Source organism: Petaurus breviceps, unplaced genomic scaffold (assembly GCF_028583685.1).
Source record: "Petaurus breviceps papuanus isolate PSGF00001 unplaced genomic scaffold, PetGlider_PUasm1.0 90734, whole genome shotgun sequence".
In the NCBI taxonomy this organism is placed as follows: domain Eukaryota; kingdom Metazoa; phylum Chordata; class Mammalia; order Diprotodontia; family Petauridae; genus Petaurus; species Petaurus breviceps.
The window spans coordinates 12,467,289-12,483,869 of record NW_027187327.1 but is presented as its reverse complement, the minus strand read 5'-3'; the positions used below and the strand labels follow the sequence as shown (position 1 = coordinate 12,483,869).

The following is a 16,581-nucleotide window of genomic DNA, read 5'->3' as shown; positions in this document are numbered from 1 at the left end:
GAAAAGTTAGCCAGACCTAAGAACTCCATCAGTATCTCGCAATGGGAAGAAAGGACATTTAGCAACTTGAAGTTGTGTTAACTATTTACTATATATTCTCTAAGCTTGAGCTTTACTTTCCCCTGGACTCTGTCTGTATTGGTGGAAAAGTGTGTCACAGACTCTGGCAGAAGGGGACATTTCTTACCAACTATTCCTACCGTGTTTCCCCGATAATAAGACACTGTCTTATTATAATTTTTTTGGACAGAAAAACACCAGAGGGCTTATTTTCGGGGGAGGGCTTATTTTAATGAACATTGACAGCAATTTTAATAAACAGGTAAATGTGAACAAAAAAATGTACCTTTATTCAATAATGAATTCAATAAAGAACAGGATGACACGCTCACTGCCGCAGCTCTGATTGGATGCAGCTCGGAGCGCGGCGTGCGTTTCACAGGGGGGGTAAGGGGGTAGGGACGGTGCATACAGAGGGTACCGTAATGTAGCGTGTAGCGCAGGGGATCACCTTCACTACAGTAGCAATCTCAATAAGGCTTATTTTCGGGGGAGGGCTTATTTTAGAGGAATCTTACACAGTAAGGGGAGGGCTTATTTTCGGGATAGGTCTTATTATCGGGGAAACACGGTACTATACCACCTTAGTAAATGCCTCTTTCTAAAATTTAATTCTGACTAAGTGATATAAATTGAGAATCATAAATGCAAACTTTTATTTTAATTAATTATAAAATGAATTATATTTATTATATTTTATTAATTATAAAATTAATTATATTTATTTTATTTTAAGGGGGGTAGGGAATGAGTTAAAGCATTAGAAAAAAATCATCCTCCAACTTCTTAGGGCTATCCTTAGAACTCTGAGACAATAAATAGTAGCTGAGCTCTGGTGACTTAGCGATCAGTTCCAGTGGGGATTGCTAGAGTAATGTGGGGTTAAGTCTAGTCAGATCAGTAATCATTTATTAAGCCTCATGTGCTTCATATGGTGGATTTATAGCAGGTGAAATGAGCTTGATTTTATTATCTTCTCTAATGATATCCAGTAGACCTAGAACAGAGTGGAAGAATAGGAAGGAGGGAGTTACCTCAGAATGAGGATGTACAGATCTGGAATAATGGAAAGTCATCGAAGTAATGGTGATAGCTAGTGAAATATTAAGGTGGCTTCTTTGGCAAATCATTTCACCTCTTGGGTCTCAGTTTCTTTGTATGTAAAATAAGGAGGTTGGATTAGATAATCTCTAAGATTCCTTTAAAGTTCCATCTATGTGTATGGAAGCAAGGGAAGCCTGAGTACAGAAGATGGACTGAGAGAAAGGGCATAGGTCAAGGGACAGGAAGTCTCTGTACAGACAAAGAGTAGGTTAAGAGTAACTGTGAGAAGGAAGATTGAAGGTTGTGGTTAAAGAGTACAACCTCAAAAGTTCTAGATGTGGGAGGTGGTACAATTCTAAGGCATGGTGAGTTACCAGATATGACCATACTGGTGTGCCACTGAAGTAGAGAAGCAAGCAGGTCATTGGAGTTGATCAGGTTGAGAAATTATGTGATTTAAGAAATTAAGTTGTAAGAGGGGTTGTAGTTTGTTAACATGAATATTCATCCCTAGGAAGGTAACAACTGGGTGTAGAGTGGAAAGGAAGAACATGAGCCAGGCACTACAATTATTTAGTTAGGTGTTCAGCAATCCTGGAACAAGTTTGTGGATATCCCAAAATTCTTCTAGGTGGTAAAATGCTAAATTATCAGAGGGATATTTCAGAAATTTTTTTAGTAATTTGCTTTTTTTTTTTTTTTAAAGAGCTAGGACCCTGAGATGTCATTTAGTTCTAGGGTCTTATTTTTCAGATGAACAGATTGAGACCCAGGATGGGGAAACCACTTGGGCAGGAAACCAAATTTGGACAAGGTTAGACAGGAAATTAATGGAACATGTGGAATTATAATGTACTCCTCCTGATTTCCAGGTTCCATGCTACAGCAGTAAATAGAGTATCATAGATTTAGAGCTGGAACGTTCTTCAGAGGCCATTGAACCCAACCCTTTTTAATTTTATGGATGAAGAAAATGAGGTACAGAGAAACTGAGGCAGAATTTGAACCTATGTCTTGGCATAGGTTCTTAATTTGGCTTAAACGTGACTGAATTGGAGACTATGATAGACTCATCTTCCCTCCAGTTCTGGAAGGAGTCATAGCTTCCCCATTTTCATTCCTTTATGGTAAGATAGAAATGCCTCTCTCTCTCTCTGCAATAAACTACTATATATTAACATTTGTACTCTCAAATCCGTTCCATCCAAACTGTCTTTAGCCTAGTTTACTATCATCCCTCAGTGCTATGGACTAGTCCTTTGGGTCAGCCCGTTCCCTGATTCTTATATTTAGCCCATCCCAAGAAGAAGAGGAATTGCACAGATGGAGTAAGCGCATGGACAGTGTTCAGGTTTTCCCGGAAACTGAAATGGAGTAGTCATTTAATCACCTTTCCCAAAAATTCAGAAGGGTAGCTGTTGTTCAAACTCAGGAAAGACACAGCTGGCCATCTGTAGGCCATTTAGCAGGCTGAAAAAGGGTGGAACAGGAAAGGGAGGAAGCAAGTTCTTGGACTGGGTAAACCACAGGTTTTCAAGGTGCTATTTTTTTTCTTGCTAAGGCACCCAGTTTTGACAAGAAGTGCTCATTTGATGACCTCTTTCCCTCTGTACACGGTTTTTCCCTCCTCTCTCACACTAAAAGATCACTCATTACAATCCCTCTCCCTGTATCAATTAAAACATTTTAAGTTGTTAGAACTGAGTGTGCCTGCTTTTCTACAGTTCCTGGCAGGTCCACTGCTTTTATGGTGTAGTCATGGTGAAACTTGAGTCATCTGAGGAGTGCCAAAAAGGCAGAGAACAGAGTGGAGAGATATTAGCATGAGGAGGATAAAGAAGGGGGATGCTTCCACAGGTAGTGCGCCCCATCAGATCTTAACTTGGCATCCAAGTGCATAAATTCTGCCATTGTAAAAGCATTTCATATTTAAATAGATTTTAAAATCCCAATGGACATATGTAAAACATTTCAAACTTTACAGTTCTAATGATTGTCTGGCAGTAAGTGAGGGTGGCTATGTAAAAATATGGTAGAGTAAAAAACATTTTTTCTAAGATTTTTTTTTCAGAGTGCTAACTACTTATATTTGGATCATAGATCTGGAGCTGGAAGGGTGGTTAGATATCATGTAGCTTAACTCCCTCATTTTACAGATGAGGAAACTGAGGCCTATCACAAAGGTAGTGAGTAATAGAGCCCTCTTCCCACTGCATCAGGCTTCCTTGTTGGATGAACTTTACTTATAGTAAAAAATTATTAGAAATAATTAGGTTAATGTGATCTCCTACCAGAAAATATTTCATTTTCCTGACTGAGCAAACCCTAACATACTCCAAAATTCAAAGGGACGGAATAAAAATGAAATGAGGAGTCTTGTTCTCCTTCATACACGTTTAATCACAATCCAGAAAAGTTATCAGATGTCTGTGCTTGTGGGTGTAAGCGTGTATGTCTTCGTGGTTTGCCGTCTCTGTGGGATCCTGACTCATAATCGAGGAGGCCAATGATCGATTTTTTCCCCACTTCACCAAATTCCTCAGAACTTCATTTCTTTTACAAGGCGTTTGCCTATTTATCCACTCCAGACACAGTCGGTAACATAGTTACTGTTTCTGAGACTGGGGTATCTAACCCAGTCCCTAGCAGCTTGTGAAAGTGGATGCCCACTGTAGTCTCAGGAAGGACGCAGGGGCCGTGCTGGTTTACGTTAGGACCTCGAGCTCCGCATTTTGGGCCCTGGGAAGTCGCCACGGGGTTCGTGCTATCTGTCGGAGCAGCCAGAGCAGGAGACCGAGAGGATCTCCAGCCTGAGGGCGGCGGGGAGGGAAGAAGCGGGGCGGAGCAACGATCCCGAGGCTCAATTTAGATCTTCCACTGCCCCAATCCGACGCGCCCTTTCGCACGGCCAAACCCAGAGGAGCAAGAATTCCACAAACTGCTGCAGGAGGAAGGAGGTGGAAGGCTGCAACCCCTGTGCGGAAGCTGCGACGTTCTTGTGAAGCAGGATGCTGCTGCTGCTGCCAGACGCTGCTGCGAAAATGAGGGGCTCCCTGCTCCTTGTCCCCCACCTTCTTTGCCTTCTGACTGCGTCCTGCGCTGCTTCTGCAGCTGCTGGGTATGGAGGGATGGGGGGAAGCCGGGGCGGGGAGGGGAGAGGTATAGAGGAGACAGGATGAATGAAAGGGAGGTGGAATGGGAAAAGGAGAGTTGCATCACCAGGAATGGGGGGGTGGGTGGGTAGGCGAGGGGAGATGGGCTGCAAGTGGTAAAATTTAAATTTGGGCGGACACGCTTGCGAAATGGGCTTCTTCGAGCCGGGGCCCGCTTCTCTGCGGAGGAAAACAGGCAGAGTTTAGGAGTTTGGAAGGGTCTGCCGGGAAAACTTGTATCCCACGAAATTGGCCCCAATTGTAGTTCTCTGTTTACTTCACATTGAATCACTTCTCCGCTGCTCCCCGATACCTCCCCCTTCCCCGCCCTCCAGGCATTTCGCGTTCTGGAAAGCCTGAACTTCTCTGGGGACAGTCATTTAGGATCATAAGTACCTTGCACCTTTACTCAATGAAAAATTAACAGATTTAGAGCTGAAGGGAGCTTAAGGTCATCATGTCCAGCTCCCTGAAGTACAGATGAAGAAACTGAGGCTGAGAGGGGTCACACAGGTAATGTGTCAGAATTGGAATTGGAGCCCAACTCCTCTGACTTGGGAGTCCAACGCCCCCCACCAATTGTACCATGCCTGAGTTTCTATTCAGCTCCTTATTTATTGCCTGATTATAAATTTGTGGTCCTAAAAGATATCTTTCTCTTTGTGGGGCTTTGTGATATATATACTCAGCTTGACATTTGGATTGTCAAATTCTGAAGTGAAATAGGTATTCAGCTAGAGACTCGGTATTAAAAAATAAGAATCAATTTCCCCAAGTATGGACTGACCTTACCTCACATGTTGTGAGGATCAACACTATGCCCCAGAGTGGGTACCTGCCCCTCCACTTCTATTTTCAGCTCCCTTTTGTATGTTGTCTTCCTCCATTAGAGTGTAGGCTTTTTGAGAGATCCTCTCTCTGGCTCTGGCTCTGTCTCTGTCTCTGTCTCTCTTTCTCTCTCTCTTAATTTCTCTTTTTCTTTTCCCCAGAATTTAGTGCAGTAACTGGTCCATGTTGTTGTTCAGTTGTATCTGACTATCTGACTCATGGACTATACCAACCATTACTGGCCATGAGGTTTTCTTGGCAAAGATACTGGAATGGTTTGCCATTTCCTTCTCAGGTTCATTTTACAGATGAGGTAACTGAGGCAAACAGGGTTAAGTGCCTTAACTTGCCTAATAAGTGTTTGAAGTTGGATTTGAACTCAGGTCTTTCCTGACTCCAGGACTGACACTACCCATTCAACCATCTAGCTGCCTCCTACCTGGCACATAGTAAGTGACTAATAGACATTTGTTGCCTTGTAAATAGAGTGCAGGGACAGAGCTTGGGGCCCAGGGCAAAGTCATTTAATCACTGTTTGATTCAGTTTTCTCACTTGTAAAATGGTGTTAACAATAGTACCTGTCTTAAAGGGTGGTTATGGGGAACAAATGAGATATCAGTAAAGCTCTTAGCACAGTGCCTGGTTCATAGCAGACACTATATAAAAGCTCATTTCTTTCCCTATTTCATGATGCCTGTCCATTCACCAGTTGTTGTTCAGTCGTTTCAGTCGTGTCTGACTCTTCTTGATCACTATTTTGTGTGTATGTCTGTGGGGTTTCTTGGCAAAGATACTGCAGTGGTTTACCATTTCCTTCGGCAGTTCATTTTTTACAGATTAGGAAACTGAGGCAAATAGGGTTAAGTGACTTACCCAGGGTCACACAGCCAATAAGTGTCCAAGGTCTGATTTGAACTCAAGAAGATGAGTCTTCCTGATTGCAAGCCCCATTCTTTATCCACTGTCACTCACCAGTTAACTCACTGTTAAAAACCAACATAACCCAATGAAAAAACGACTAGTCACTAAAATTCTGTTACTTGGAATTAGGAACCAAAATCATATCCATCTCTCCATCTCCCTGAACTAGAGGTCTAATCAAACTGCTGTTGGATTTAACCCTGCTCTCGTGCTTCACTGTGGCATGGAAGTGACCCTGGGTTCTTGGCTGTGCCAGCACCCCACCAGTTGTTGGTTCCAGGACACTGACTGTGACAGGCAATCCACTGTGATGAAAAGAATGCTTAATCTAGAGGAGAGAGTGCCAGGCACTGTGCGGAAGTTAACTGATTTGCTGAGAGCCTCATAGCTATTAAGTGCCTAAGGTCAAATCTGAACTCTTTTCCTGACTCCAGACCCAGCACTGTATCAGCTTTACCACCTGGATGCCCAGGAGTCACTGGGTTCAAGTTTCACCTCTGACACATACTGGCTGTGTGAGTCTAGGCAAGTCATTTGACTTCTCTATGCTCTCCAAACCTCTAAGTTATGTATGAGTTTCTGATCTGCATTGATGGATGGAGCACATACTGGGACTTCTTTATACTAGGTGAAATTACAGGTCTGGATTTTTTTTTTAAATGGTGAAGATTTTTTTTTTGTTTTATTTTTTTTCAGAGCATTATTCATTACTGAGCGAGATCCAAAGTTTAGATAAAATTGGGTCCTTGTTTTTGTGGTGTTTATAATTTGGGTAAAAAAATAATACTAAAAGTTTTGCCTATTGCTTCCTTGAATATGGGATAGATGTCTTAAGATAGGAGGAAGCAGTAGGCAAAATCCTTGGGTGTTTTTTTTTAATCAAGAAAAATCTCATAAAATGAAGTGATCTACAAACCTGAGTCAAATCTCCTACTATGTCACTAACTGTCCAACTTCCTTTGTGCTGTCTGGCGGTTGTAAAATGTAAATAATAATATCTTTTTTCCTTGGAGTGGAGGTGTATGACTTAATATCTAACTATTCTTTCTCTCTTTTTAGTTTTCAACATTCACTTTTATAAGATTTTGAGTTTTAAATCCACCTCCCCAAGACAGCATGCAATATGATAAGGCTATACATGTATAATCATGTTAAACGTATTTCCACATTAGTCGTGTTGTGAAAGAAGAATCAGAACAAAAGAGAAAAACCACAAGAAAAAAACAACAACAAAAGAAAATGGTGTGCTTTGATCTGCATTCAGATGCCTTAGCTCTTTCTCTGGATGCGGATAGCATTTTCCGTCATGAGTCTTTTGGAATTGTCTTAATTATCTAACTATTCTTCATCCATTTTGTTATTGTTGTTTTAGTAGAAGTACATTGGCATCAATATTAAGAGTTTATCTCACTTTCTGCCTGATATAATGGATTGAATGCTGGACTTGGAATCAGGAAGACAGGTTCAAATCCTTTTTCTGACTCCTACTAGCTGGATGACCTTGAACAAGTTAGTTTATTTGTCAGAGACAAGAATTTCCTCACTTGAAAAATGGGAAAAAAAATATGGAATAACTATCTCACAGGATTATTGCAAGGCTCAAATAAAATAATGCAGGTATCCCAAAAGTCTTGGAGCAATTTTGAGCTTTATTAATAACTTATAACTGTGCCAAAACTTTTGGGACACTATGTATATATAAAGTGCTTTGTAAAATTCAAAGTTAAGCATAAATGTAATAAATCCTTCATCAGTAAAATTTGTTTTAAGTTCTTCAAAATGAGGAGATGGGAAAGCAATATCTTATTATTTTCTCCCCTTCTCAAGGCCCAGTTTTCTGGTGACTGCTCCTACTGTCCTCAGGCCAGGCATCAATATGACCATTGGAGTGGAACTGCTGGAGAACAGCCCTTTGCAAGTACTGGTGAAGGCCAAAGTGGTCAAGAGCCTGCCAAATGTCACTGTCCTGGAAGCAGAAGGAATCTTTGAGAAAGGTGAGCTAAAATAAATGCTCTCATTGGGCTTTTCTCTTAGAGTGGTATTATTGGAGCAATGTATTCATTCTTTTTTCACATTTGTAACAAATACATTGAGTTTATGAACCATTGAACGTTGCTGTTTGTGAACTTAGGGACAAATAAAAAAAAATACAATTGCCATAAGAATTTTCTTTGAATAGTTACAAAAGGGGTAAGATGCCTTTTACTAAGCCTGTAGTTTCCTGATTGAATGTATACAGAAGATACTCCACGCATGGATGTGCCTGCCATATTACAACTTTCACTTTCAGCTTTAGACTCTCTGAGAGACAACCTGGTGTAGTAGATGGTTCCCTGTAGGGGAGACAGAAAGACCTGAGTTAAAATCCCACCTCAGACTTTTTTTTTAGTTTTCATCATTTACTCCTGTAAGATTTTGAGTTCCAATTTTTTCCCTCTCTTGACTCTTTCATCCCCAAGATGGCATGCAGTTGGATATAGGCTATATATGTACAATTATATTAAACATATTTCCACATTAGTAATGTTATGAAAGAAGAATCAGAACAAAAGGGAAAAACCATGAGAAAGAAAAAAAAGAGAAAGTAGTATGTTTTGATTTGCATTCAAACTCCATAGTTCTTTCTCTGGATGTGGAAAGCATTTTCCATCATGAGTCTTGGAATTGTCTTAGATCAAAATGTATTCATTCTAACCATATTTAATGAGTACAAAGCTTTGTATACAGAACTAGGCGGAGGAGGAAAAATAATTCAGCAGTAGTTACAAATTAATTTTTTTAGGTTCTTCTTATCTGAAAAATAAATGGAGAAGAATGAAAATAATCTGAAAGTGAGATTTATTTGAGAAGCCAAATGTTCTGTGAAATTATTTGGTGTGTAGACCTCAAATCCTTGAAATTAAGAGATACAAACTGGAATCAGGGGGAAGAATGAGCTCCTTTTTTTTTTTTGTCTTCTCCCTGTTTGTAGAACTTTGAACTTCTATTACTTCTCACCCCTTTTAAAATCTAAGTAGAGAGATAGTCGTAGATATTGTCTTCTTGGGAGACAGAATACCAGTTCCCAATGGCAAGGCAGAAGTTTGGGGAAGACAAAATGTCACAAGGGGGAGAAAGCCAGAATTGGGTAGAGACTAACAGACTAACTTTGTAGTCATGAGGACCTGGGTTCAAGTTCTGTTTCTGACATATACTAGCTATGTGACCCTGTGCAACTTTATCTCAGTGGTCCATAAAACTCTCCTCTTAAGCCAAGAAGTTATAGAGGACTTGGCATGGGATATCAGTGGAGGGAGTTTCTATACCGGGAACTTCTTAGATTGCTGAATTATAGGTCTGGGCCAAAAATAAAATGAGACTGAAAAATACAAGCTAAAATTTCATAGGGTTATCTTTTTTATAAGCTATGCTTTAAAAAAAAATCTTTTCACCAATATTTTAAAAAATTTATATTGTCTTTATATTACAGTCATTTCCCAATCTTCTCTTGTGACAAAATAAAACAAATAAGCAAATACATCTATTTGTTAAGGTTTTTCTAATTCAGAGTTGTTGTGAGGGTCGAATAAGATGATATTTATACTGTTTTGCAAATCTTAAAGATCTGTATGAATGTAGCTACTATCATGACTACTACTACTCATTACTGCTACTTCTACTTTGTTGTTGTTATTCAGTCCTTTTCAGTTGTGTCCACTCTTCATGACTCTATCTGGAGTCTTCTTGGCAAAGATACTATAGTGGTTTGCCATTTCCTTCTCTAGCTTATTTTATAGATGAGGAAACTGGGTTAAATGACTTGTCCAGGATCACATATCTAGTAAGTGTATGAGGCTAGATTTGAACCCTGGAAGGTGAGTCTTCTGGGCTCCAGGCCTGGCACTATCCACTGTCCCACCTAGTTGTACTATTAGTATCACCGGTATTACTATTACTACTACTTCTACTACCACCACTACTGCTACTAACTTGATCTCGAGACTGTACCTCATACCTTATCCCTTTTTTAACACTGAAAATGTAGAAACAGGTATTAGTCACTAGGAAATATGGCAAGCTGAAATTGAGAATATGAGAATTTTTTGTCTCAAGAGTGATGAAATGGAGTAATTACTTTTACACTGGAAGCACAGTCTTGCTGAATTTTATTTGAGGCCAGAAACTAAAGGATCAGTTGATACGCACCTTAAGCTTTATCTAGAAAATGAATCACATGAGGGTGAACAGTAAGGGGGTGGGTAGAGTTACTGACTAGTTTATGGTGTAAATATTTGTCTAATGCCAGCATAGATAAATTTTGCACAGTCATGAAAATAAGATTAAAAAAAAGTGCCCTCATACTTGCTTCTCTCTTGCCCAAAGTGGACTGGATAGGCAGATGTCAGATCCGAGTGCAGGTGGCAGCGTTCCCCCCCCCCCTTCCTCTTAGTAAAAAGGAAATAATATATAGCCATAGTAAGGGGGAAGGTACCAAACATTAGGCAGTACCATTTCTTTCCAGCTCTTGAGCACTTCTTTATTTTTATTATTTGATTTATTATTTTATTATTATATTATTTTGTTATTGAACATTGCTGAACATGAATGGGTCCTGCTCATTTAATAACAGCTTGGGGAAATGGTTGGAATGACCAATGATGACTGTTAGAAAGTGCCTGAGGCTTTCAGCATTCACTTATTAGGAGGAGGTTTAGTTCTAGCTCCACTAATTCAGAGCTATGCTTCCTGTGGCCCAAGTTTCTTGAATGAACATTTTAATGACTACATTTTGGTTGACATTTGAAACTGATATTTACTCTCACACCCTCTCCTGCTATGCTTTTTTCTCCCATCTCTGTTGTCATGCTCTCTTTTTTCCTCTTTATAGTTTTGTCCTTTTCTTTTTCCTCATTCCCCTTCCCTTCTATTTTATTTTTTTAAGAAAACACATCAGTGCTTCTTTCATACAAAGTCTGTAAATGGATAATATAAATCAGACCTCTCTGAGTCTCTGAACAACAGTCTCATCCTATGTAGATGATAGCCTTCCAAAAGAAGATAGAATTACATTGATGGTAGCTGTGGATTGTATCATTTCCAGAATAAATCCTTTTTTTAAAATATTAAAATGAAAACTACCAGAATATTTTTTCTCCCTCTTTGCTCCTGCACCCTTCCTCAACATAATATCATATTAATAGCCAAACTTAGAGGATTTTTAGAAATCTGAATCCCTATAGGAGCAATTGAACAGTCTATTTTTGACCATCTACTTACAGCTGTTAAATAGCTAGCTATTTTATATACATATGTATATATACATACATATAACATACATATGTATATGTGATATATATTGTTATTAGAGATATAATCATGAGTTTCTTCAGACTGTTTTTTGTTTGTTTTGTTTTTGGTTTTTGGAGGGGGAAGGGCAGGACAATTGGGGTTAAGTGACTTGCCCAAGTGTAGCAGCAAGCACTCTAGCATCCCCAGGATGGCTGCCAACACAGGTTCTTAGATCTGCTTTTCTAAAGGAAAGCAACTCAAAATGGGTTAACAATCCTGTTTTAATCAAACATATGTCATTTACCTAGTTCAAGGGAAAAAGATCAGCACCCTGAACTTCAGAGAATACAAACAAGTTACAAGCAGAAGTTACAAGCAGACAGAGAAACAGATCAGCAGACAGGCTTCCAGCTGTCTGACCATTACATCCATACCTAGTCAGTTAACAGAGAGGGAAGCACCAACATTTGGGTTTTCTAAGCTGGCGGGGGCTCAAGGGCTGCCCAGAGTCTCATCTGGCCAAATCACACAACTCTTCCCAAAGTGAGCCCCAAAGCAAAGCCTCACATCAGGGTATATATAGCCTTCTCCTGGTTCAGAGAATGTCACAGCCCTCTTGACCCACTGCCCAATCACAGAGCACCAAGGTGTGGGCATTCCTGAAAAACAAGCCTCCCTCCACAGGCTCCAGCTGACCACATTCAGCCTATTAGGGGGCAGAGTATATTTTCAAATCAGGGAAGGTTCTCAGATTCCCTTAAGCCTATCAAGGGGCAAAGGGACAGGGAAGATCTTAAGATCCCCATTCCCATAACACCAAGGTCACATGGCTAGTAAGTGTTAAGTGTGTGAGATCAAATTTGAACTCAGGTCCTCCTGACTCCAGGGCTGGTGCTATATTCACTGTGCCACCTAGCCGCCCCTTCTTCGGACTGTTAAAAGAGAAAGGAAAGTTGATTGAATAAAAGAGTGATAGGGAGATGTTTTGTATACCAGTTAAAGGGATGGCCTTGGAGTCAGGAAGATATGAGTTCAAGTCCTGACTCTGACACATACTAGCTGTGTAATCCTGGGCCAGTTATTTAATCTACCCCTCCCATTTGCATCAGTTTTCTCATCTGTAAAATAAGGGTAATAACATCTACTTCTTAAAGTTGTTTTGAGGATCAAATGAAATAATAATTGTAAAGTATTTAGAACAGTGTCTGGCACATAATAAGAGCTATATATATATATATATATATATATATGTTTTGTTGTTCAGTCGTTTTAGCTGTGTTCGAGTGTGATTCCATTTTGGGTTTTCTTGGTAGAGATACTGTGTGGTTTGCCATTGATTTCCACCTCATTTTACAGCTGAGGAACTGAGGCAAACAAAAGGGATTCTTCTTCTCCTTCTTCTCTTCCTCCTCCTCCTGCTGCTCCTCCTTCTTCTAGCCATTCTCTAACCTAAGAATAATGAAACAGCAGGCCAGAGACAAAGTGCCAGTAATCTGGTAACCATTTAATCAATTAGTTTCATTATGAGGAACAGATTTGCAAATCAGGAATTCTGATCAGAATTCCACTTTGCTGAAGTGGAGACAGAGATTATATACAAAAATCACAAGTGGGAAGGGACAGGGAAAGGTGGATTACAAATAGTCATTCCTAGGGCCATCGTGGTTTCCCACGACAAACCTGCAAATGGAAGACAATGCAAGAACTCTGGAGTTCTGTGGGAACAGTACTGCTCAAGTTCTTGGTGTTTATTACTTAGTGGGTCACAGGACTAGAGTTCTGTGATGAGAACAGGTTCTGCAATCTTTGATTTGATTCACTTCAGGTGTGCAGGCAGAAGGTTGCCAGTGATTGTGAGCCTTGTAAAGGTTTGATTGATCAGTTCAAGCTGCATTGTGAGACCGACTTACAAGCTGGAAAAGGCAATTCTGCAAAATCTAATCTATTAGTATATTCATTACACATAACATATTGATTTTCATAAAAATCAGAATTCCCTCCATAGCTGTATATAGCTTGCTTTCCTTCCACATTCCCTCCTTTTAGACAAAAAGATCAGAATGACCCTTCAAGACCAATGAGGAGTATTCATTTGAAACGTGATTTTGAAAATTTTCTTGGTTATAGAAATTTGCTATAAATGGAAGAAAAGAGGGACAAAGTTATATAACAATAGGGGGAAAAACTCTTCTAACTCGGATTCCGGGCATGAGTCACATTTGATAACCAATCATGTAGCTACAGGGTGTTAAAGCAAGGTATAGGATTAACTAGGTGGGAATTGAGTAGTTGACTCGAATGAAAGTAGCCAATGAAGCTCCTGTAAAATAAATACTTCTATCACTTTATGTGTGTGCATGCATGTATGTGTATATATACACCCATATGTAGATGTATATATGTATATATCATATATAATGCACACATAAATACATTCTATCTATCTATCTGTCTGTCTATCTATCCTTATCTTATAAATGTTTTAACCCCCCCAGTAGAATTTCAGCTTCTTGAATGCAGGAACTTTCTGTATTTTTACCTCTAATGTCTAGCATAATGTGTGCCACGTAAGTACAACGATAATTGATGATTTACTGCCTGAGAATCATTTTCATCCTGGTAGGAGACTCAACTAGGTTCATTGTATGATATTTGCAGTTTGCCAAAGGGAATATGTTATCATTAATGGAAATGGAGTTTTCCAGTGAAGATGAAATAGGTTTAAGGGAAAGTCTTTTTTTCTTTCTTCTTCACAAATGGGGAGATGAACATGTTTATAGGGACATTGGGAGGAGTCAGTAGAGTGAAACTTAGTATCTATGGGAGAAGAGAGACTGCTTGAGCAAGGTCCTAGAGGAGATAGAAGGGGATAAGATCAGGGGCAGAGGTAGAAGAATTAAGCCTTTCTAAAGAGTTGGGCTAGCTCTTCTTTTAAGGTGAATAGGAAGGAGGAGAAAATAAGTTATGATGCTGAAAGTCTTAAGTAGTGTGGAGATAAATGTTGCAATTATGAAAAACTAGTAAATTTGCAAAGTGGAAGAAACAAACAATAAGAAAGAATGCATGGATAGGAATTTGAAGTTTTCTATAGAAGCTTAACAAAACAAATACCGTGACTCTGCCAAAGTTCCCCAAACTTTTTGCCCCAGAGTAGGTTAAATAGCTCCCTTGCCACAAATAATGTTTGTTTAAATAATGAATTTGTAGTGTGGTACAGTAGAAAATACATGAGATTAAGATTTAGAAGTCACAGGACCTGAGTTCCAGTACTGGCTCTTCCACTTACTACTCATGTTAATATGGGCAAATCTTTTAACATTTCCCAACGTCAGTTTCTGCATCTATGACATGAGCTGGTTGGACTAGATGACCTTTAAAGTCCCTTCCAGAGCTAGAGGTTCTTAACCTGGGGTAAGATGAATAGATTTCAAAATAGTCTGTAACCGAGGATGAGAAAAAAAATGACATTTTAATGTCTTACTAACTTAACTGAAATATAGCATTCAGTTATTTAAATCCCATGATTTTGGGAAGGGTACCACAGATTTCACTGAGCTTCTACAGTGGGCCATGTTCTACCAAAAAAGGTTAAGAAGGGGCAAGCTAGGTGGCACAGTGAATAGAGCACTGGCCCTGGAGTCAGGAGGACTTGAGTTCAAATCCAGCCTCAGACACTTGACACACTTACCAGCCATGTGACTTTGGGCAAGTCACTTAACCACAATTGCCCTCCAAAAAAAAAAGCCCCCCCCCCCCCAAAATGGTTAAGAACTGTTGCTCTAGATCTATGATCTGATGTGCCTATGACTTTAGGTAGGACACTTAACCTGTAAAAACCTCAGTTATTAATTTGAAAAGTAGAGATATTTGTTTTGCCAACTTCTCTAGGGTTGTTTGAGGATTAATTGAGATAATGTACATGAGAGTGCTTTAAAAATTATAAAATGCATGTGAGTTGATTTGGCATTTTTACTACTCATACCTTACTAAGTTAATTTTCAATTATGACTACATCAGAATGAAAGAAAATAAATAAGAACATAAGGAACTTATGAATGGAGGAAGTAGTTCATTTGTGCAGACATGTGAAGTAATTGAAATGTTTGTGATATCCTGCAAACCCATATGCCTGATCATTTTTTCTTTTCATGGTTTCAAATCTAACTTGAGAATTTTCTCTGTTGCCTCTTAACAGAGTTTGTTCCAAATTTTTAGGGGTGGTACCCTGTACTTTCTCCCATCATATAATCATGGGAAAACTGGCCTCACTTATAATTTGTTCTAAGGTCTGAGCCAAACAAACAAAAAGCTACAGAGTAAAACAAATTCAGTTACTCATCATCAACAATCATTTATTGAGAGCCTGCTGGGTGCAGGGCCCTGCCCCTTGTGCCCCTCCCATTTCCTGCTGGCCTGTTGAAATATTTGGGTATGAGGCACCTTGTAAATATGTAGGTTGTTTTGAACTGTCTTGCCCCTCCCCCCGCCCGGAGTTTAAGGAAAGTTTGAGGAAAGTTAATTCAGGTTTGCTTAATCTTATGAAAAATAACTTTAAACCTGTCCTTACCTAATAATTGTTTCTTCAACTCTTTGTCATTCATTGTAATACCTTAAAACCACTTACATTCCAAGAAATAAGTACTTTCTAGAATTCTCAATACTAGCTGAAAACTTCCCAACCTCAGCTGTATCTTTTAGCTCTGATGTTTCACCCCTTTTTCTTAAGCGACAAATCAACTTTGTGAACTCTATCTAAATCAGAATCAGTTCCATGGTACTTATGAAAGTGTATTAATTAGACTATGGTGTAGGCAGATCCACCAGTGGCAAGTTCTCACAGGCAGCTCTGTCAATAGAACTCAGTCTGTACTTGTACTTACAGGATAATTTTTATTTTTTCAAGATTGTGGTGGTGATGGGGAGAAAAGAGGGAAGGTAGAGGGGTGGGGCTTCAGATTGATTCAGTCTTATTTAATGTTTTTCTGTGTGATGCAAAAAAGAATTCTAGGAATTTTTATCAGGACATTAAAATCATGTAACAATGACTATTCATGTCAAAGACAATTATTAAACACCTATCTAGGATGGTGCTGGGCTAGGCACTCTTTAAAGGAAACATGTCTGTAAGGATCTGACGGACTATTTTTATTATAACAGTGTGAGAGGTTTCAATAGCAAAGCACATTGTGAGAAGTAATATAAGAATATCAATAGAATAGCCAAATTCTAGTCCTTAAAAGTGCTGTTTATATTTATTTGTAATGGGACACAGTTGGAGCCAAGATGAAACTCTAGTTAACCTTTTTG

At 39.3% G+C, this 16,581-nt stretch overlaps 1 protein-coding gene across 4 annotated transcripts in view; it reads left to right on the top strand.

Moving 5' to 3' along the window:
• Positions 1-3,530: 3,530 nt before the first annotated feature.
• CD109 (CD109 molecule) overlaps positions 3,531-16,581 on the top strand; it is a 183,488-nt gene continuing 170,437 nt past the window's right edge. For all 4 annotated transcript variants that reach the window (XM_069067023.1, XM_069067021.1, XM_069067022.1 and 1 more), the window contains exons 1-2: positions 3,531-4,222; positions 7,834-8,000. In XM_069067023.1, the coding sequence (XP_068923124.1) occupies positions 4,113-4,222; positions 7,834-8,000 (277 nt within the window). In that variant the 5' untranslated portion in view covers positions 3,531-4,112. The remainder of the gene's footprint in view (positions 4,223-7,833; positions 8,001-16,581) is intronic.